The sequence below is a fragment of the Haemorhous mexicanus genome, chromosome 2 (genome assembly GCF_027477595.1).
Source record: "Haemorhous mexicanus isolate bHaeMex1 chromosome 2, bHaeMex1.pri, whole genome shotgun sequence".
NCBI lineage: Eukaryota > Metazoa > Chordata > Aves > Passeriformes > Fringillidae > Haemorhous > Haemorhous mexicanus.
In genome coordinates this window covers 116,747,934-116,771,686 of record NC_082342.1, presented here as the reverse complement: position 1 = coordinate 116,771,686, position 23,753 = coordinate 116,747,934, and the positions used below count along the sequence as shown (strand labels likewise).

Genomic DNA, 23,753 nt, shown 5'->3' with positions numbered 1-23,753 from the left:
GGAGCACCTCTCTTACAAGGAAAGACTAAGGCCTGTTCAGGTTTGAGAAGAAATGACTGAGAGGGACTTCATTAATGGGTATAAATATCTAAATGGGGGCTGTCAGAGTCTGGACCAGGCTCTGCTTAGTGGTGCCCAGCAAGAGGACAGGAAGCGAGGGGCAGAAACTGATGGTCAGAAGTTCCACCTGAGCATGAGGAAGAACTTCACTGTGCAGTGACCGAGCACTGGGACAGACAGCCCAGAGAGAGTATGGAAGGCTATCATGTTCACTAGATATTTTCTAGAGCCATACGGTAACAACCCTGTGCCATGTGCTTTGGGCTGGCCCTGCTTGAGCAGGAGGCCGGACCTGGTAACCCACCGTGCTTCCCTTCCAGCCTGCCCCATCCCGCGCCGCCCGCAGAGCCGGGGCGCGGCGCACGCCGCTCCCGCCGTGTGCGAGAGCCCGGGGCGGAGCGAGCCGGGCCCGCCGCTCTGCGCTCGGCGCCGTTGGCTCTGCCGGGCGGGGCGGCCGCAGGGGGCGTGACCGCGTGACGCCGGTGGGTGTGCGGGGGCGGAGGGGCCGCACCGCGGCTGCCCGCGGGTGAGTGGGAGCCGTGTCTCCTCCACAGCCCCGGGCAGCGGGCGCGCCGGCAGGCGGCCATTGGGAGCCGGCCGGTGCCCGCCTCCCCGCCTGCCTCCGTGCCGCGGGGGGTGTGTGACAGGCGGGCAGGGCGAGCGCGTCACGCCGCCCGCGCTCCGCCCCCCGCTCCTGCTCCCGCCGCCGCCACCTCGGCCCGGCGCGGGCAGGCGCGCGCGGCGCAGCCATGGAGCCGGAGTGCCGGGTGCTTTCCATCCAGAGCCACGTCGTCCGCGGCTACGTGGGCAACAAGGCGGCCACCTTCCCCCTGCAGGTGAGCGGGCGCGGACCTGTTCCTCCTCCTCTCCCTCCGCCGCTGTTCCGAGCGGGGAGCCGGGCGGGCGGTGTGACGGCAGCGCTGCCCGGCGAGCCTCGGTGCTCAAGCAGCTCCTGCCAAGCCGGGGTAAGGTAAGAGCACGGCGGGGAGATGCCCGCACGGGCGCTCTCCCCGCCCGCCCCGCTGCCGGCGGCAGTGCCCGTCCCGGGGCTCCGCGCACCCCGCGGCCGCTGCGGCTGCGCCTCCCGCCGGGTCTGCGCCGCTCCCGTTAACGCAGCTCCTCCTGGGGCCGTGGCACGGCGAGCTGTGTCAGGGGAGGGGGAGCCGGGAGTGTTGCCGGTGGGTTTGCTCGGCTCCGCGCTGCCTGAGGGGTGAGGGCGGTTCCGCTGCCGCCAGCAGGCGCATCCAGCCGGGGCTCCGGCCACTTAAGGCAATGTCATCGCCATGTCCCGTGCTGGGGAGCCGGGGCACCGATGTCCTTGTGCTGGCACCCAGCTAAACCTTGCCTGCCTTAAGGGGCGGTGGGGCTGGGTGATCCCCCAGCCCGGATGGTCTGGGGAAGCCGCAGTGGGGTGTAGGGGCCACTTAATGCGTGTGCAAGGCAGGGCCAGAGGAGCTGCCGGGCATGGCCCGGGGCTCGAGGGTGTAATTGGATCTTGGCCTTCGTGGCTGTCATGTGCTGCCTTCAGAGTTGTTTGCTTGGATCTCGCCGGGAAAGCACTGGGCGGACCTTTGCACTGTTGGCTCTTCTGGAGGGTCTGTAGCCTGAAGGGCTGATTTGGGGCCTGCCCATCGGGAGGTCTTTGTGCCTTTACTCAGGAGTGTCGGTATGGAGCTCTCCAAGAGCCTCATTACCAGTGCACGCTGTGTTGTGACATTGGTTATCTTGGTGTGTGCTTACAAATGGTGTAACTCATTTGACTAGGCAGGAGAGATGGTGTACTCTGATAAATGATGCAAGTGAGATCAGGTCTGCAACAAGCCACTGTCACACTCCCGTATCACTATCCAGTTATAATGTAATCAAGTCTCTTGAAATTAATGTATGGTGAAGGGTGATGTAGGTGTGTAATCCGAGTATTGTGGAAAAATACGAGTATGTAGAGCTCCAAGACCAAAAAGGTGATCATGAACTGCAGGTCACCTGTCCTTCCTTTTCTAACAAAATTATCTCGAAATTGTGCTTCTCCCTTCAATTTCTGTGTAGCAGAAGAGGACACAGTAGTACTTATTCCAGAAATCTCCAGTCTCTTAAGCTGTTCTCTCTCTCCATTCTCATTCTCTGCCAAAGGTTTTCGTTACTTTTCTATAGCTTAACCCTTCTGTGACAGGTAAGCTGTGTAACTTGGCAAATGGGTTCTGGGAAAGTGTTTTTAGTTCTTTGGCTGTGATGCTATAAAATATTGCTGGAGTTAAAAAAACCCTGTTGTTGGTGAAGCTGGGTTTTGTTCAGGAGGCTGTTGCACTCACACTGTGTAGTATTCCTCAGTGTATAGTGTAACAAGAAGTTTCTGGAGTGGGAGGAAAAGAAATTTACTTGGGGAGCAGCCAGACTCCTGCCACTGCTGGCTGCACTTGCAAATCCTATGTAGGCAGCCCTTAGTGAAGTTGTGCTCGTTGGAAAGTTACCTAAACCCTCATTTTGCTAGAACATCAGAGGGGGCAGGGTGCCCAAACTGAAACTTTGCTTTTCTTTATGAAGAGAATTACAAACCTGAGTTTTTCTCTTATATTGTTTTTATATAGCCATGAAAATTATAACCTGTATCTGTTCTTGAGGATGGGTGCAAATATTCTATGCTTTTATTTCCCATTCTCTTTTTTTCCTTTATTTTTCTGAACCAGTTAAGTGAGGCTCCCTTTAGAGCTCATCAGTATTGAGCAAGGCAGGGTGTATGTAGATATGTGTGCCTGTGTGCTTGTGAGGTCTGATGGGCTGAAATCCTGACACAACAGTTCAGGAATCTGCATTTGGACAGCAGCATCCAAATAGAAAACCTGGCATAGTTTCACCTGCTCTTTGCAGACTTATCCAAAAAATATCACTCATGTTTGCATGACCTGATCTTTGGTGGAAATCTGTGACATTACCATCAATAGCAATCTGCACAGAAGAGAATTTAAGATTTTTTTTTTAATCAGTTGGTTGCATTTTGTCAGGCTTCCACTAGAGTAAAATCTAAAGTATTTAAAGTGTAGGTATGTGGAAGGACTTCCTCTATGGAGTGTGTTGTAAATGCTTTCTATAAGGCAAATACAGCAAAACAGAGTTAGACCATATATTAGAGCAGTTATAATAATGGAAGTAATAGAGCTAAGTGAGAAATATTAGAACTCTTTACATCATTTCAGGTTAAAATACATTTAAGTAATTAGACAGTCCAGGTTAACTAATAGGTCATAGAGGAAATGTGCACCTGGATTTGCCAGAGAGTGAACTGCCCTCAGCACTGCTTTGAATTCTGCTTTGTCAAGAGTTTAAATAGTTTCTACTTGCATGATCTTACTATCTCTTTTAAATGTTCTGAAAGTAGTTCTGAATTATTTTTAGAATAGTCTTAAATTATTCCACAGCTGTGTATTCTGAGCTTTCAGTATCAGGGAGTGGTTCAGGATTGTCCAGCATTGAAGAGAGTCAGAGCAGTAGGGTGTACATTAACTTGGGGAGTTGCCATTGGGAGTCAGATAAGTTATTTTAAAACACAAAAATGTTTCTAAGTTTCTAAATGTTTCTAATGTTGACTTTGATTTGTCATAGTTTTTATTATTATCACCATGACATTCAACTTCACTTTTATCATATGTGTTTTTTTTTCCTTAGTGACATCTCTTAGCTCTTAATTTTAAGTATAATTTTATCTTGCTCTTCCTGCCCCAACTCTTAAGTAGGCAGAATGTGGCAATAAGTAAAGGGAGCAGAACTGCCAAGTAGAGAGTTACAGTCCTCCTCAAACCACAGAGGGTCCAGAAGGACAAGGTGATTTCTCCTTTGCAGAGGTACCTCATTCTGACCAACAGGAAAACTTTGGTTGGCAGTGGAATTTAAGATTCATATACTGCACACGTCATAAAATCAGCTTTTGGGAATCAGTGTGTCAGTCTGTGTGCTCAGTTCTTTGGGCCTCCACGAGCTTCCAAGAAAGAATTTTGAAAGTATAAGGAAGGGGCATGAGAAAATCCCAGCCAGTTTTACCTGGGCACTGGACATTTGCATTTGGTTGCCACTGGAATAGTTCATACCCCTGTCGGCAAACCAGAAAATGTTGATCTCTGCTTATGTCTCAGTAGCAGTGATGGTTTGGGGTGGTTTTGTTTGTTTGTTTGTTTTGTCTGCCCTAACACTCATAGAATTTGAGAAAATCATGCCTCCTTTTTGAGTATTTAATTCCTGACTTCCTTTTATATCTGCTTGTCTTGAAGAGAGAGCTAAAAGCTGAGAGGAGCCCCATTAATTATTTGTATCTGGAGAATGAAATTGTCTGTCCTAAACTGTAGAAACATAAACAGTTTCTACAATACAGAATTAAATGGCTTTTTGAAATAAATTCAGTTCTTTTATTTTCCTTTTAACTTTTTTCCTCCTGCTAAATGGAGATAGTTGCCCAGGTATTAAAAAGGACTGATGGTTCTCAGACCATTTCTCAGTAATTCTCCTCTGGAAGGAAAACAGTCTACATTTTAAGCTCCTTCTTAATTGTAGAAAAGATGGGAAAACAACTTTGGTCAGTACAGGTGATAATTTCTAGGTGATAATTTCTTTGATATTTTTGGATAGTCTTGAACTGTCTTGTCCAATATATGCTGAGACCAAAACCAGTATCAGTAGATCTTTGCAAATTATCTACTGCCTTAGCAAGAAAGTTTAAGACTTTTTTTAATTTATTTTGTTGAAAAGTATAGTCACATGGCTTAAGGATTGTGTAGAAAGATAAAGTCCATCTCTATTTAAGATGACTCTTTTTCTTTTTCAAACCCTGCTATTGTGTTAATAGTATGAGTCAGAAGAAGGATGAATCAATCAAAAGTCTTTACAGAGTAACAATAAGAAATGTTCTTACTGGAAAGCCCTTATCTTTGTTACAGATCAAAGGCTGAAAAAACCTAAACCTTAAACAAAAAATAAATACAAAGATGAAAGAATGCATCTGGTCTTTTAATACCCAAAGATTGTCCTAAATTGCATATCTGAAACAACAGTTATTTCTCTAGAACCATACTTCAAATGAAGCTTGTGGAAGCATGCTTTTTTCCCCCTGACTTTGTTATTTTGATAAAGGTAGTTAAGGGGTGAATGAATTAAAAAAAAAAAAAAAAAAAAAAACACAAGACATAAAAAAAAACCCAAAAAAACCAGTCTCTCTGGGAAGGCTTGTTCAAAGCTGTGCAAAGAGCATTTGCTTCTTAGGTGGATGTCACCACAAGTAGCTGCAAAACATTGGTGAATACCTTGCACAAGGTGAGGCCCTGAAAAAGACTTGTGATCCAAAAAGTCCAGAGAAGGTGGCTCCCCCAACCTGGCAGTGTGGATTTCTGGGGAAAGGCTTTACCAGACCTTTCCAGAAGTGCTTTTCCAGATGAACCCAACTCAGATGCACTTGAGAGAACTTTGAACCTCTCAGAAGATTGTAGGAGATGGACTTTCCACCTGCATGGTAAACTGGGAGGGAAGGCGAATGGGACAGGGCTGGGAGGGGATAAGTGTCACTTTGATATTTTCTGAAAAAACCCTTCACCCAGGATTTTTCTCCTGGGAAGCTGAGAAGCCTCAGAGAAAAAGAAAAACAATAATTATCTGATTGGCTTCTCCCCTGTTTTGCTGCTTTGGAATGTGGTTGGACATTGTTTGCCAACAGGTGATTGTTTCATTAGTTTCTGCTGTGAATTATTTTGATTTATTGGCCAATCAGGGTCAACCTTTGTCAGGGCTCTGGAGAGAGTAATGAGTTTTCCATTATCTTTTTAGCCTTCTGTAAGTATCCTTTCTGTATTCTTTAGTATAGTTTAGTATAGTATTCTTTAATATAGTATCATAAAATAATAAATTAGCCTTCTGAGAACATGGAGTCAGATTCATCATTCCTTCCTGCCTTGGGGCACCCTGCAAATAAAACAGATAAGAAAGTAGATTATTACTCAGAAAACAACAACCAACAACAACAAGGGGTGTCTGTGTCACTTTCAGCTCCTGACATTGCTTTGAGATAGACTAGACTGAGGCTGCTGGGGTCTCACTTTTACCTGACAATAGGAGTTTATGTTTGTACACAGCTCTAAACAAAGAGACCTCAGTTTTCTCTTTGAACTCTGAATGGAATCTTTTCAGCTACTAATGCAAAATAATCAGCTTGTAAAATTAGAGTTATTTCAACCTGCCTAAAAGAAGTGCAGCTGGGGCTGCAGATGTGCTGTGGACTCTGTAGGGCTGGGCAGAGCCTCTAATGAGCAGAAGTGTAGGACTGACTGAACCATCCTTATCCAGGGTCAGCTCTGTGTGGCTGTAGGGTTTCTGACTGCTCCTGCAAGCCACTCAGTAGTGGCAGCTTGTTAAATAAGCCTTTGTCATGAAAATACAGTCTTGAAAATACAGAAGTGCTGAGGGATATCCACACAGGCTGATTGTATAACCCAGTTGTAAAGCTGCAAAAAGCATTTTAAGACATGTTAAAAGTTATTGTGCAGTGTGTGTATGGGGCCAGTTGACCAGTTGGCATTTCAAATTTTTCAAAAAGATGGTGGTAAATATTTACAGTGATTGATGATTCTGATAATTTGCTGAATTTTTCATAGTAAATTGGGGAAGTTTGAGCCATGCAGATGCATATGCTGGTATTTGACACAACAGTTACACTGGAGTGTGTGTAGTGATGTGTAGTTAACAAATAGTTTTTGACAGGAGTGTAATCTTTTCATCTGTCTCAACACAGCAAAGGGAAAAGATGAAGGAGGATCCCATTTGGTGCCTAAAAGTACATGCAGATATTTGACTTGAGAGGAAGCAAAAATACTTTACCCTGATTCACCCACTGTCTTTGGGAAAAAAAAAAGAGCTGTCAAGAAATTGCAAATCCTATTAAAAGACTGGAAAACCTTGCCTAGAGGTGGATTTGCACTGTTTGTGTGGGGAGTATAATGTACTCAGAGAGTCAGTAGCAAGTGTTTACTTGCTTAAGGCATTTTTATATTTGGAATGGCCTAATTTTCTGTCTTTAAGTCTTAGAGTTTTTTGGGTTTTTTTAATTTTTAGAGTATTTGATGTCTTATTTCTGCTTCAGATCATATCTCCAGATGAGACAATATTTTTTTGTGTATAAACAAACAGGGACAGATAACAGAGGGAGAGTGATCAGGTTTCTGGGGAAAGAAAAAAAGCTTCAAATTGAAGTTAATTTCATGTTAAAATGTATGGAAATGTATTAAAAACAAAAGTATAGTTTGAAATAATAAAATGAATATTTAATTATATATATATATATTTGCAAGATGTACAAAGGTACACTTGAGAAAAACAGGAGACATAAAAAGACTGATAGCTCTCTAAAATATTCTTTTAAGTAAATTGTCGTCTTTTATTGTTCACTTTTTCTATTTATATCAAAAAATGATGGTCACTTTTCCTTGAAAAGCATATTTAGTCATTTTAGATAAGGGATACAGCATTATCCATGGCTGACTGAACACATACCAGGCAGGTATTTTTAGCTTTTTTAGGCTGAATGGATGCAAGTGGAAGTTCCACTTCAGTTGCTCGTGTTGTATGGAAAACAGGCTGGAGTTGGTGAGGCAAGGTTAATGTGAGGAGCTGGACATTAGTCTTGGGACATAAAATGTCCATTCTTCTGAAATTACTGTATGCACTAGAGTGTTGAGCTGCATAGTGATATGTACAGAGGAGAAAAAAAAAAAAATCTATGATGAGCCTAATGTTTGAAACATGCCAGGAAGGTCTGTGCTGATAGATAATATGAGCCCCAGGAGAAGCCAGACTAGTTCATCATCTTGTGGCTTGGCAGCAGTGGGGTGACTTATCATAGCTAAAAAAATATTGCTGTGCTGAACTACCTGAAATTTTTCAAGCCTTTGTTCAGGACTCGTATTTGTTCGTGTTAATTCATCCATGACAGCTCCCAACTCCAGTTCCCTTAGCATCTGGAGCAATTATCCATGGAGCAGGAGAGAGAAGTGAGATACCAAAACCTCTTCTGTGGTTCATTTAAAAACAAAACAAACTTCTCTTCACCCTCTGTCATCCTTTGTAAATTTTAAGCATATGGAGTAGTTTGGGCTGAGTAGAAATCCTTGCATGGTGATTTAATTTTGCTGTTTTGGGAATGCAAATCACCTCTTCCCAGCTGCATGTGTGGGATTGAGGAGGTGCTGGAGCACACACTGGAAAATGGAAAGTCTCTTTCCTGGGGCAAAACAAAAGCTGGAGGGCTGCTTTCTGATCTGTGGGTGCAGTTGCTTCCAAAACCAGCAGTGAATGGTTTTCCTGACCTGCAGAACTCTCCAGTCTGGCCACAGCCCTTCCCCTTCTCCCTGCTGTGGGGTCCACTCACATTTTACCTCTCAGAGGTAAATCTGTGTGGAAATCTCCAGCAAGAATGGCACAGCTATCAATGACATTAATAAGCTGAAGGGAGGAATCCATGACAGTCTGCAAGAACAGTGCTCATTGGAAACATCCAAAAAAGCTGGTCTGTCCCACAATATCAGAATACAGCAACATTTTTTTCCTTACTTAATTTGTCAGTTTGCTAGCCAATAAAGCCAAGAGTGTTATCTTTCAGACTCCCCCTTTTTTTAAACACTAAGTAATTTAGGTGGTTTTTTCCCTAAATTTTACCATGTTTCTTCATACATGGCAGTTTTGTCTCCATCTTCTCTGAGGGGAAAGAAAAAGAAAATGAGTTACAGCAGAAAAAATTGTTGGCTAAATTCTCAAAATTTAATACTGTTTTGCAGAATTGTACACTGGATGGTCATGTATTTAGTAAAGTCTGGCCTAAATCTAGAAAAAATAAATGTATGTATTTTTACCAATCTGTGTACCTTATGAACCTGTGTGTTCTATTACTTTTTTTTGGATGGTGAGTACTACTGCTCAGGGTTACACTGAAGGAAAACTCCTTTTTCATCCATCTTCACTGTGGTTACTCTCATTTTTCTGGCAGGATGCAGCCCCTGGCTCACAGGGGTGAGTACCACACTACCTGTGAGAAACCATCAACACAACTCTGAGTATTTAACAAAAATGAAAACATAAGTTTTTTAAAAAAACAGCTGTTTTGTTCTCACTGTAGTTAATAGAGGTAACATTGTGCCTCTCCCTATTCATAAAACAACCAAACAAATCCATGGCTAGCTGATATTTAAATTTGAGAAGTTTTATATTGTCACCTGTCCTCTAGGGTACTGAAATCTGCTGGTTTCAGTAGAGAAGCCAGATTGAGAAATGCTGCCAGCTGGTCCTTCCACCTGCACTATTTTTGTGTCCACTTCAGTGCTCCAAGGAAAGTCATTTTGTGAGGCCATGTGGTAAACTGCTCTGAGAAGCCACCCAGGTTATAAATGACTTGGCAAAAATGGAAAAGAATAAAGTGAGGGTTTATTTTGTGAGCCAATTTCCCAATCCAGTTCCCAAACACAGCCCCACAGACAGCTCTTTTGGCATAGCTGAGGTGCCAGGGCAGGAGCAAGCCCCAGGCTCCTGCACCTGGTGTCTGCTGAAGGAAACGTTTTTCAGAGTGCTCTTCTCTAAGACATCTGCTTGTTCTGAAGGAAGTGGTGAGACATCCACTCTCTACTAGCTTCATTCTTCCTGTGTGTGCCCTTGGTCTAATCTTTACATCATGTGGCACCTCCTTCAGGGAAGCTGTTTCCTGTTCTGTTTCTTCAAGTATCTCTTACCATACAATTTAATGTCTAAACCTTTAGTAGGAGAGTCTATTCACAGTCTACCTAAGGAGTCCACATAAAGAATGTGCTTGATAAAACAAATCTCCCTTGTAGGATAACTCCACCTCAGATGTAAAAAATGTGCTTGCCCACGCCTTGCTAATGGACTGATGGTTAGGGACCTGGCTAGCCAAAATATGAACAGCAGGACTAAAAATAAAGTAAAAGATCAGAGGAAAAGAATGTGCTGTGGGATCCTCCTCCACCATTTCATTCACAAAACTCAAAGAGATAATTCCCACGCCTGTTGAACCTATGGCTGCTGTCTGTGTCTGCCTCTCCTTATCAGTGTTTGCAAACCTCCTCGTGTAGCACTGCAGGATTCCAGCTGGCAGGAGTTTGCAGTGACAGTATGGTGTTTTTGTCAAATTACATCCAAGTGTAGTAGGAAGCAGCATGAAGATGATGAATCTGAAATCTGCAGTGAACCTACTTCTCCATCTGAAATCAGTATCTGAAGTCACTGTTGCTTGACAGTAAGGAAAGTGTTTCTTGGTGGAAGGCAGGCAGAGACCCCCAGCATCACCTTGTTCTGCTATTTTTATGTTTGTCCTTTAGTGGGAAGAATGAAGGGGAAAACAGCAGCAGAAACAAGTTGTTTTCTTGTCTTTTATTCGCCTTAACCTTTTAAAATGAGTGTCTTGCAGATCCATCACTTAATACCACTCCAGATGGCAGCAATGGCCTCCCACCCATAGAAAGGTCAACAGAGCAGCTCTACCACAAATCTTTTGACCCTGCAGTTGTCTCAATCCCAAACTAGAGATGTGATGCAGGGAGTAGTGCTGAGGAGGGTGTGTGTCTTGCAGGCACTAGAGGCTGTTTGTTTGAGTAGCCTTTGGAAATGGTCATGATGTAGAACTAGGAATTTCTTAGTGCTGAATAAAATGGCTGAGGGGAATTTTGATAAAGGGATTTATTTTATGTCATCTGACTGCCTTGCATTGAACAGTTAGTAGTGCATACAGTTAGTAGTTAGTAGTCAATCAGTCTGTCCAGGTGCAAAGAAAAATTAGTGACATTGTGATAGCTCTGAAGTGTTCCTGTGGCTCCAAGACTTTTTTGGAAAAGCATCTTCAAGGCATTATTGGATAATCTTGAATTTGGCCTAATTACCATTCAGATTGCGCTTGCATTGCAAGCCTTTTCAGAAAATTCAAGAAATTATTTGAGAACAGATTCACTGCAGTCTGAGGCTGTTCTAGCCTTTTCTATTCAGTTGGTCATGATATTACAGCTACATCAGCCCATCAGCAAATTCTCAGTGAGTACCAATTTTGCCAGAGCACTGTGACAAAAACTGTAGTCTGCTCTGGCAGAAGAGAGAGGATTTGTTTTCTGCTCCAGTCTTTACAATGTCCTCTGTGGTGTCCAGTGCTGAAGTCAGCTTATAAATCCTGAAAATGTGTATGCAGTTGATCACAGGTAAAAATGGGGTGTCACTGCAGAAACAAGCCCTGTTCCAGTGCCCAACCACCCTCTGGGGGAAGAACCTTTTCCTAATACCCAACCTAAAACTGCCCTGACACAGCTTCAGGCCATTCCCTTGGGTCCTGTCACTGTCACCAGAGAGCAGAGATCAGTGCCTGCCCCTCCTCTGCCCCTCACTGAGGTCTCTCCTCAGTCTCCCCCAGTCTGAACAACCCCAGTCCCTTCAGATGCTCCTCACAAGGCTTCCCCTCCAGACCCTTCACCATCTTCATAGCCCTCCTTTGGATGCTCTCTAATAGCTTAATATCCTTCTTCCATTATGGTGCATTTTTCTCAAGGTCATCTGCTGTATATTTTTACTGTTTGTTTTGTAATTGTCTATTTCTAACCTCAGAATTTTTAGTGATCCATTCATAAATCACCAATAATGTGTCCAGCATCCCTGTCCCCAGTTTATTTGCTCTAGTATTTTTATCCTGGCTCAATATCCCCAATATCCTAATGATTTTTCTTTGCAGTGCCTTGTCAAGTGCTGCATAAGAATACAACTATATTATAAGTACAGAATTCTCTTTAGATACTTGGTGTGCCTTATTAAAAGCTCAGAGAGAAAAGAGATTGGGTTAGTCAATAGCAATTTCAGTTCAGTTTATCAGCCCACGCCAGCAATTATTCCTGCTCACTAATTGTCAGGACATGCCTTTTCTTTTTCCCTGGTTCCTATTTCTCAAACTGAATTAGTGTTTTTACTTTCTGCAGCCAGTACAATGTATGTTTTTTTGGTTCAGCAGCAAATGGAAGGAGATGCAATTAAGTTAAAGAGCTGGCACATAGTGAGAGGCACAAGCTACAACTGGGAAATTTTTCCTTTTCTCCCTCTCCAAATCAGTTTGATTACAGAAATTCATCCTTTAAAAACACATTTCTATGCCATCTCCTGAGGAATCCAGTGCAGCAATGATGTTCACTGGAGCTGCAGTGATGGCTGTGTGAGATGAAGTTCCAAACTGTAGGATATTAATGCAAACAGCTTGTGATACAATGGATACATAGAGCAATCCATGGCTTGACACAGAGGCTTTGTTATTGCAAAGTATTGCTGCCATTACCTGGCAAAAAGTATCCCAAACCTCAATTACCTTGTTTGACAGGGTAATTTTAACAGTGGTAGGAAAGTTGATTCTGTTAATGTATTCCAATTAAGATTGGGTTATATATGTTAAAAAAATTGGAAGGAATAGAATGGATTTGGTTTATGTGATACAGCAATTTGTTTTACACAAATACAGGCATTCCTGGCTAGTTCAGTTTGTGAACTGTGCATATGCTCTGCTAAAAGTCAGCAATTTGGAGCCTTGCCACAAGATTTCTTGAACATTCCTAATAAATTGTGTCAGTTAAGTCTTGGTAACCCTCATGGATTATGTACATCTTTGTGCTATAAAAATTTGTCCTTTGACTGATGCCACAGTTGGGATAAACCTCACAGGCTGCTAATAAAACAATTAGGGTGGGGGGAAATATTTTTGTTTTGTGTATTTGTATATATTTGAGATGTAGGATTTACCTTTAAATATTCCTTTGTTTTTAAAATGCTGCTGTGTGCTATAAATGATATAAATCAAGGTACTCCCCAGTGCTTGGAAAATTTGGCTTTGAAGCTGAGGACATTTTTTTCTTTCTGTAGAACTCCATGGCATGTGCTGCCATTATTTTTTGAAAATTAGAGGCAACTTCACAGTGTGGTGATTAGAGGACTGGATCATCTCTCACAAGGACAGGCTGAGGGAGCTGGGTGGTTTTGGTTCATTTGATGATGTGTGTTATACTTCCTCTTGCTTTTTTTAGTGTTTACTCCTACTTTGCTCTAACTCATCAGCCTGTTACCATTTGTTGGCACAAAGGATGGGACATGCCTGGTTTGGATGTTTCATCATTTGAATATTAATTAGAAGAAGAGTCATCCTTTTTCCATAAAAGTTTTACTTGCAAAAAAAGCATCCTGCTGCAAAGCAGAGGAGTTGAGGTGCAAGGGATTTAAGTGTAATAATTTAAGGAATTTAAGTGTTAAAATACAAGGCTGCATTTATTTTGGGGACAACTGGATGCATGAAAGTCAAATCCTCCTTTCAGCAGTGGAGTCTGAAAGGTTCTCTTCTCCTAATCAGGAGAACCTGTTCCTTCTTACTTTTAACCATTTTTTCTGTGTCCTTTTCTTGTCAAACTGTGTTTCCTTTAGAGATGAACTCATCTTTTAGAGTTGTGAGATTTTTACCTGTGGCACATTTGTAGCTCACATAATAAAAATTAAGATGCCTTGTGTTCACGATAGAAGAATTTGTTTGAATGACTGGCTGAGCTTGGTTTACAACTTCAGCTACTGACACTTACCCTGGATTTGTGGTTTACAGACTGTTTTTTGGGGGATTCATCTGAGAAAATGGGTTTTGATGTGTTCTGGTATGGTAAAGCTAACGTTTTCCAAAATTAAGAACTTTGATGGACCTGAAGATTTTGGATGCAGGTCTTGCCTTCATTTCATTCCATGAAATGTAGATAGCAAACTGTGACCACATATCAGGAACATAAATGCTATGGAAGAACATGTATGAGGTCTTGCCTTCATTCCATTCCATGAAATGTAGATAGCAAACTCTGACCACATATCAGGAACATAAATGCTATGGAAGAACATGTATGAAGGTCTACACAGGGTAGTTTTAAACAAATTTGGGCTTTTTTATTTTCTTACATTGTTCTGGTTTTTTTTCCCCCTGCCTTTTCCTCACTCCAGATTTTTTCTCTGACTTGAGCTGCATTACTGCTTCATGGTTTTAATTTCAAACCTGAAAATACCATTGGAGACATAAAGCAAGTGCCCTCAGAGGGCAATATATAGCAGTCATGTTGCAGAGTAGAGAGGTGGTTTTAATTGAATTTCATTCTTGCAGAACTAGGTCATTGTTCTCTAAGGTAGTTTAAATTAAGTACAAACTAAGCATTCTAGTTAAATTGGTCCACTGGTCATTTAACAGCAAAGGATGTATTATTTTTACTGTCAAAGCTGGCATAGTTAATAGTGTAAACATAGAGTACCCCTGGGCTTTATCCTTAGAGCCAGAACTTTAGGTTGAGGAGTTGGTGGTATTTTGTGTGATTTTACACATGGAGCTCTACAATGGATAAAACTGAGGTTTTTGTAGGTAATTGTGTCGCTGATGAGGGAGTGACCCAGGCTGGAAGGGACCTCAGGAGTCTCTGGCTCAAAGCTTGGGCAGCCCTAAGTTCAGCCCAGGCTGCTCAGGGGGTTTATCCTCCTTGGGTCTTGAAAACCTCCAATGACAGCAACTCCCAGAGCATCTCAGCCCCCTCTAAGGCCCCTTTCTCTGAATATGTACATATAATGCTTTGGAAATTGGGAAATATTTTTGTTGTGTTTTTTTAATGTTTAGTACCCTGGAAACCACTAAAATTTAGTTCAGTTCAGATGTTTCTGTAATTCAAGTGACAGTTTTTCTCACACACTTAGGAGATAAAAGATATTTCTCTCTTAAAAAAAATAATACTTTTTTCCTCCCCAAAATGAATGCAAACAATGAAAAAAGGAGAATTTCCTGAGTACTTCAAAGTGTGTGACATTGGAAATATGCCTTTTTCCCCTGCAGGAGCATAGTAAAGCTGCAATACAAATTTAACCAGAAGCAGTTCAGTAACAGCTTTTCACATTTCTCAGAGTAAATAAAATTATTAAATGAGAAATTATATTAATATTTACTCTGAGGCAGAGCTAATCTTTGGAGTTAACAGTTTTCTGACTCAAGTGGTGTTAATAATCAGATCCCAAATAGGATTAGGAAATAGAAATGAATACCTTTATTTGTCTCCAGGCCATTGGTACATAATGTAGATTACACAGATAGGAACATAAAGGTTGGCAATCATTAAAACTGAATTTCAGATGTTGCATTTGCTTCAAAATCTTCCTGCTCATTTCTCTGTTGCTACACTCACAATTTTCCATACTGTGAAATGGTTTTCTTCTTGTTTTCAGCCTCCCTTTTACATAACAACTGAAGCTCTCCTCTGGAATGTATGTTTGTAATATTTGATTTCTAACGGCTTAGGCAATGGTTTGTCATGGTGATGAAGTGACACATTTTAGTGTTTATGTGGTTGAAATGTTTTCTGGAAGGAATGGGAAGAGAGACTGTAAATTTTAAACAGAGCTGTAATTAGCACAGTGGCAAAGTCCAAAGGGTGGCATGATTAGAGTGAACCATAACTGAGATCCAGCTGTTTATGTAATTTACCCAATTCAAGACATTTTCTGTCTGTCTGGGCCTTTAGGTTGCTCTACTAGTGAAACAACTGGTATCTCTTCTAAAATTTTAATCCTGAAGGAGACCCATTTCTTTTCTTTTTATTTAGAGCATAATGGCTGGATGTAAGTTCAAATTACTTCTGTGCTTTTAGGAAAACTAGGCTGTCTATCCTCTTTTCCAAAAGAGCCAACACCTATAGAGGTTGTCCAAATATTTTGTAGTCTCTTCCTTTCTTGTTTGTTGATTTTTCCCTTGAGTATTTGCTGGTTTTAGAGGTGCATTTGGGTAGTTCTCTAGACCACAGCCCTGCCCTGGTCCCACTTTGTCTTTGCAAGGCTGGGAAAGCACTTGGGGGGAGAACTGGTTGAGATTTGTTCCTTCCCTTCAGTTACCTGTGGTGAAGAATTCAGCTGAATTTGATGTCATGTATAATGTGCTTTGTGCTGATTGTTTCTTCTCATGTGTTCTGCTCTGGTGTGTGTACTTGGATTTAGTCTTACAAATATTTTTCTGAAATGTGTCACTCAGATCTGCCAGCCAAGCCTTCCAAGCACAGAACTCCTCCAGTTTTAATGTTTTGTGATTTAATTTTAGAAGTGTAACAGTTCTGTCTCTTTTATATGAAGATACTTGAAAAATACATTGAATTTGCCCATTTTCCTTTAAGATTTCAATTGCAAAAATCACTGTGTGATGTGATCCAGGCAACTGTGGTTTGATTCTTAGGAAGAACAACATTTGACATATGCTTAGACTGCAAGCTGAGAGATTTAGGATGGACTCAGCCATCTTTTTCCCTGGAAAAGCACTTGTCATCCTTACCCACACTGGCTCTGGGTTTAGATTTGCCCAAGGTTTCCTGTTCTGTGAGTAAGTGATACTTACACAGGGTGACAGCAGAGTGTGGAAATTTGGAATTGTCCTCTCCTGGACAGCCTGTAGGAGAGCAGATCATCCAGGTCAGGGGATGTGTGTCCCTGGCAGCTGGAGCCCTTGGACACTTGCAGAGTGTCTGATGTCACCTCATTCCTCAAACCAGAGCCAGCAATATCACCACGGGACCCTTGCTGTAAGGAGCACGGAGGGAGGCACAGGTATGGGCTAAATATAGTGCAGAGAAGCAAAAATCAAACATTAAAAGTGCATTTCATTGTAATCATTAATAGTGCATTTCATTGGTCCTGATGCTGATCAAACAGGACTTGTTCTGCCACAGGCAAACTCCAAGTGGGGTGAGTCCTTCAGTTTATTTACACAGAGGTGCAAGGAACACGTGTGTGTACAGAAGCAAGAAATTTTATATATTGAGTTTAGTTCTGTTTTGAATTTTTACTTTCTGGTGATTATCTGCATAAAAGGTTATTTCTTACTGGTTTATTACAGTAGGAAAATGGTTATATCCTACTAAATACATATTTCAGGTCACAGTTGCTACTTTTGTGTGCAAACATGAAAGATTGACTCTTTTTTTAAGTAAAATTTGTCTCATTCAATTAATTTGCTCTGATCACAGTTTTCAAGTTCTGTACATAAAACCACAATGTATTTCTAATTAGTTTACTTTCACTTAATATTTATTAAACGTCTGGTTTGAGCAGAAATTCCTAATTAATTAAAAAACCCCTCAAAAACAGTGCTTTTAGTTAGATTTGCCCAAGGAATTAAAAGTGTGAGTATGTATTAAAAAGGATTAACATGACATCTTTGGAACAAAATTCCCTTTGTAAGCAAGGAAGGTGTCCATCAGTCAGTGCATCAGAAACTGTCTCTGATGTCCTTTAGGTGTGAAGGATGACAGTCACTAGCATTGGTTTTTAACTGTTGGTTGGAGGAAGAAAACTACACTTCCTTATCCACTAGAAATTATGAAGTTGTTAAAATGAATTATGCAAACCAAAATAAAGACACTGTTTTTTCTCTAGTCCTAGAAGAGGTGATTGCTGTGAAAAGCTGCTTTTATCACCTCAATCCTGTTTTCAGGTTGTCTTCTGGTGACTAAATTCTGTAGGACTTTTAAATGCAGTTTGCCTTGAAAGCAAACACAACTTGGCTTAACACGGCTTCAACATTCTTTTTGATTATTCTACTGCTCATGCTAAGCCTAGGCCTTTGTAAGCACCTTTGTAAAAGGAAATGCTTTGGAGTAACTGTGAGTTATTTTAAGGTTTGAATCAGGTTTCAAAATTAGATATGTTAGATTTCAGACACACATGTTTATTAAAAACAAAACTTCAGAGGAAACTGGAAGCTGTGACAGAGTAGACTAATACCAGTAAGTGACTTTTATTGAGACCTTGAAAGGTTTTTTTTAGTCTGTTTTGGACTGATGAGAAAAATGAGAATATCAAGGTCCCTTGCAGAATGTGAACTGTCTGTGGCTTTTCAGCATTTTATTTACTGTTTTAGGAAGTGTACAGCCAAGCTAACCTGGCACCTGTCTATTTCCAAGAGACGTGGCCTCCCTTGTACTTTTCCATCTTTAGGTTGAAGCAGGTTAACTGGCCAAAACAAACCAAAAATCCCTAATCCTGTGGAAAACATGGCTGAGAAATCAGATGATGAGTGGTGCTGGGGAAGACACAAAAGAAGGACAGCTCGTTTTGGTGGCCATCATCTGGGACAATGCTGACCAGTGTTGTAGAACTGCCCTGCCTGCAGCAGTTGTGCCTGCTCTCCTTCCCTAAAGCACTGAGTGAAAACCTGATTAGTCAGTGAATCACTGCAAGTGTGTTCTGTACTCTTAGGGTTTAAGTACTTGGAGAGATGTGATCTGAATACTGCAGAGAAAATGAATTAATTCACAGTTATTGCCAAAATACTTTAAGGAAGTAACAACTGAGGTCTGTTCTTTATAGGGAGGGGAATTGATTGTGGGGTGATAATCTGGTTAGAGGCCATGTTCCCTTTTGTTTGCTTGAAAAGCATGTCCAGACATCAAGGTTAAGGTCACAACAGTGTTGTCATGTTCCCAACTGTTCAGTTCCTGGGACTTTAAAATAAAATCCACCAAGGTGAAAGAAAAACCTGGGAGGAGCATAGGTGCTGAGCTTAATTTCAACCTGGTCAGGTTGAGGTAACCCACCATTCTGTGTACCACTAATCCAAAATTACTTTGCTTTCTGGTGAGGAAGGAACAGAAACCTTTATTAACTATTGAAATAAGAGATTTATTCTATAAAGAATAAATCCTGTGTGGACGTGAGCTGAGAAACAACAGAAGAGTAGCACCTGCAGGCAGAAGGAACAACCTGTCACAGCACGTAGCTTCATCTTGTAGCCAGGTATTGGAATGAAGGGCTTATCACAGGGAAGATACAGGCACAGGGAAAGTCTGATGTCTGGCACCAGGCACCCAAAAGGGCTTTAATCTGTGTGAAGGAGTTCCTTCACGACAAAAAGGGAGAGGCGTGAGTCTGGCTGGAAAACGTGACTGGAAAAGCTTTGTTTGCTCACTCCTCCCTCCCAGCAAATTGCCTGAAAGAGGATCATGCACAGTGGTGCATCATTCTGTTATCTCCCAGTGTGACTCACTGAGCCATACATAGCAGCACTTCTTTTGAGGAGATTTCTTACTCAGAGCAAGCTGGATGAGGAAACAAAGACTCGGCTGTCAGACTGTTAATGTCACTTTTGCATTAGAATTCCTTGCGTGACACATGAAAATGTCTAAAAATGGCTTGACTAGCAGTGCCTGTCTGTATTAAACAGGTATTGTCAGGTTAAAAATGCTCATTGGTTTTCTCCTGATTGGATGCTCTTATTTTCATATTTTTTATATATTTTTGGGCAACAAGAATATTTGTTGATTGCATTAGGAAATTATTGGGTATTTCAGTATTTAGATTGCTGGTAATGCAATGTAGCAGGTGGCTTTCAGAGCATGCTTTAGGCTCTTTTTATTCTGTGTTTGTATTGCCTAATCATACCCCAAATTAACTCTCTGTGACTTCTTTCTATTCTCTTTTAGTTGTAAAGGAACTGGTTGTGACATCCAAGTATGGCTTGTAGTATTGATCCCTTTTAAGATCCCTCTGTCCTCCTTTTAGAAAAATTGGTTTTCTGGAATGCCAACAGCATCATCCCTCCATATTGTTCATTAATTTAGTACCTTGTACTTCTTTTCTTGCCAAGAAATGCCAGCCAAGGCTTTCTTCAAGGTTTCAGTGCTTGCTGCTGGAGCAGCCTGTCTGGCCTTATCCCCAGATGAACTCCAGCCTGAGCATCCTGAGCTGTGTTTTTCTGGTGCTGTTGCCAGTGGCACTTTTGTTCCCTGTTTGTTGCTGTAGTAGAGCACTGGGCTGTTTGTGTTGCATGTTTGTTGACTCAGCTCCCAAGATTTTTAAGTATGCAGTGGCGATCCAGGAGTTCTTCCCTGTGTTTTGTGATGTGGGTAATGTATTAACAAAGTTGTGTTAGTAAAAGAAATATTCCTGTGTTCTGTTACAGGTTTTGGGATTTGAAGTCGATACGGTGAACTCTGTCCAGTTTTCAAACCACACAGGTAAAATTTTACAGATCTACTCCACAGTCCCTGAACTCACTCAGCATGGGGCTCATCTCATCCCACTGTACTGGAGAGGACATTGGTCTTATGTAGAGACATAAGAGTCTTTGGGAGCCACAAACCAGTTAAAGAGGACATCTGTCTTATGTTTTCACTCACATTTCACAATATAGGATGGAAATGTAATTTTCATGTTTTGATTCAAGTCTCTCAGAAGCCTGAATATTGGAGTAGGATGGATGTGGTAATGTCCATGTCTGCCCTTCAGAGAGTCAGTTTCTTTTGTTAGGCAGTGATTGAATTGAGTCAGATAGTGAAATAACACAAATACAGCCATTTACACAGCCAGGCATGTGAACAAAGGTGTGTCTTCAAAATGGTTTTCTGTGAATTATGGCTCTATGAGAGTCATAGTCACATTATCAAATCAAACATCAGAAAAATGCAGGAGTAGATGCAATGTTTCCTCACTATGTGCCCATTCAGCTACTATCAAGTATCCCAAAATCCCATTTTGGTGGGAAGAAAGGCCTTAATACCTTTGGGTGTATTTTTATTTAAGCTCTAAGTCTGAATGTAATGCATTCACCTAATATGTTCAGACTTCCTAATACTCACAGTGCAGAGGACTTGATTTTTTAAAAGAAAGCTGAAATTTATGTTTATTTTAGCAATACCTTTCACCCATAAAGGAGCTCCAAGTGACTTGCTATTTTTGGATCCCTGGAGACTCATGTGCTCTCTTGGTGGTGGCAGGTTGTTTGAGAGGAGAGCTACTCTAGATAGAGAAAATCTATAGGTGTCTTCAGAAAATCATCTGGGAGCAAATTCTGGTTTAATATCTTGGAAAAGAGCAAAAGTTGTTTCTGACAAATCAAAAAGAAGGCAAAAGTTGAGGTACTTTTTAGTATCTCTACAGGTGCAGCTCTATTAATAATCTGCTAATTTTGAAACAGAGATCAGACTCTGTTCATGCAGCTTTCAAAAGGCTGTAAGATGACTGTCATGGAGGGAATTTAGTTTCACCTTGGGAAGAAGAAAATTAATGTTTCAAAGCTGGCTTTAAAGCTACCTCTGCTTGTGGAGGAAGGGCACAAAAAAAGTAATAATTACACAAGGGAATGAGGCCTTTCCTGGCTTAGGCAAAAATCTTATTTTGCTTGTACCCTTTGGCACAGTACAAAGGTCCTCCTGTGTTTTTCAAAGATACTTAGGTGTGACTTCTGTTTATTTAAAGAATTTATTTAGTTTTGGAGTTTGGGATTTTCTGTTGTTTAGTTTCAATAGCTGGGTAAAACTGTTGTAATCTTCCAGAAATTAAGCAATTTTTTCATGTAAATTATTCAGTGCTTGAAATGCATGAGCACGTGTTGTTTGTTGGCTTTCTGTTTCAAGATTAAATCAGCTTTATAGGGCAGTGCAAGAGCTTAATTGAGGTTTTATAGACCATAAACTGAATGTGTCTGAAGGTGGGAAATTACATTATCAGTAGGGTGACCAGTTTTTTAAAACAAAAAAGATTTTAAATTTGTTTTTAATGATATCACAGCCAAGGAAAGGTTACCAGTGTTTCATTCAAGGTTGGGCAGACAGTGGAAAGAACATTAAATTTGTGGTTCCTCCTCCCACATGAAGACCAAAATGAGCATCCCAAACCCAAAACCCAAAAAATATCTCAAATATCACAAGTCTTTAAAAAACTGGAACTACTCCTGATGTTTAGGAGTCACTTTTTTGTTTTGTTTTTCTGGGGTTTTTTTTTTTGTTTTTTTGGGGTTTTTTGGTCTTTTGGGTGGTTTATTGTTTGTTTATGGGTTTTTTGGTTGGGTTTTTTTTGTTGTTGTTGTTGGGTGGGGGTTTTTTGTTAGTTTTTTTTTTTTTACTGAATCTGTTAAAAAATCCCAAAGTTTGCCACACAACCTCATGGTTTTGGGAAGCAGAGCTTGTGTTTGGCACTGTCCTGCAATACACAGGCATTGTGTGCAGGGTGAATGGGTGAATTGGTTTTCCTATAAAAACAAAATTTTACAAGAACCATTTCTGTCATCATCATTAAAGCTGGATGACAAACTCCTCCTTCAAACTCTGGCTGTGAACTTTAGTTTCTGGAAGAATGCCAGAGGAGCAAAGGTAGAAGAATGTGTGGGGTTTGGACATGGTATGCTTTCTTTCCTTCTTCCCCTGTTTTTAAATTTGGAATTAGCAGCAAATAAAATGCAGAGAGAATTTATGACTAACAGACTTTGGTGAATCATTATTGCTCTTTTTTTGCCCTGTCTACAAATCAGTAAGATACCACAGGCCTCTTTCTGCTGACTCCTGCTCAGAAAATGCAGCTTTCTTTAGTCTCTGATAATTCTGAAATTTGGAAAATGTGCTTTGAATCAGTGCCCCTGGGAGAAGAGTTTGTCATGTTGCTTCGTGAGGAACTTCAGTGATTAGAGTGACTCACACTTGAGTGGCATCATGCTGCACATAGAGAATAAAAGAAGCTGTCATGCAGCCTATTAAGACTGTGCTCTTTATGCTATATTAATGCACTCTTTGCAGAAGCATCTCCTCCTATGATGTGCACAAATAAAAGGCTAGATTTATTTTTAATTGTATAATTGATATTTTTTGGGGTGCCTTTTTAATTCTTCAGTGACTTCCAGTTCTGTTTCTCATTGGTAGGTTCATTTTAAGCAATAATGTGCCTACTCTGCCATCCAAATCCTACCTTTGAAACAGCTCTGGAACAAATAGCCTGGGGTGTTTTTGTTACTTTTCCTTTTATTCTTGAGCACGTTTGACTTCCACTTGGTGGGTGTGTAGTAGGTGGCTGGGTTGGCTGGTTGGTCTAACACATGAGAAATTACAGTTATATCTTGATGTGATTGTGACCAGTCTGCCTGCCCAGGTGATTCATTCACCCCTGTGTGTGCAGGGCAGAAAGAAAAGATCTCCACTTGTGCCTGACACTGGTAACATTTTACTCCCACTCTGTGACCAGCTATGAAAAATACAGTGGGGAATTTGGTACTTAATTTCTGGTGTTTTTGAAGGCCTCCTGGTGGTTACAAATGAGTCATGTGTTCAGAGCAGGTTGTCTGCTGGAGTGTGCAATGTGAGTTTTGTGACACAGCTGGGCCCAGATTGCCTGTCCATCATGAGCCTTAAACACTACAACTTTCTTCCTTTTACCCATGTGAAATTCTTTGTTACTGGAGTCACTTGGAACAGTTTTGCAGGGAGCACCACAGGAAGAACTCAAACCTCAGAACAGAATGTTCTGGGTTGGAAAACAAAGGAATCTTACATGCTTTGCTATACTAAAATGGTAGCTTGTTTTTCTGTTGCTGTGTTGGTCAGTTGGGTTTGTTTTTTTTTTCCCCTTCTGATATGCCTGGTAGTTTAATTTTCTTTCATCCTTGTTTTTGAAAGTAATTAAGAGGATTATAAATACACTCCAAAGGAAAAAAAAAAGGCAGAGGAAGGTAAGTATGTAAATTCATCTAGGGGGAAGTATTAGCTGTCTCTCTTGGTTGTGGTTTTTGTTACTTTATTTATTTTTCATATGAATGAATGAGGACATTTCCTTGGAGACTGATGAATATGTTCATCATTTTAGTGACATGAGGTGTTGTATCTTACTTGTTTGTC

General features: G+C 41.2%; 1 protein-coding gene across 1 annotated transcript in view; it reads left to right on the top strand.

Moving 5' to 3' along the window:
- The first annotated feature begins 738 nt into the window (after window positions 1–738).
- PDXK (pyridoxal kinase) overlaps window positions 739–23,753 on the top strand; it is a 46,445-nt gene continuing 23,430 nt past the window's right edge. Inside the window, exons 1-2 of the mRNA XM_059840035.1 lie at window positions 739–896; window positions 20,054–20,108. Coding sequence (XP_059696018.1) covers window positions 810–896; window positions 20,054–20,108 — 142 coding nt within the window. The 5' untranslated portion in view covers window positions 739–809. The remainder of the gene's footprint in view (window positions 897–20,053; window positions 20,109–23,753) is intronic.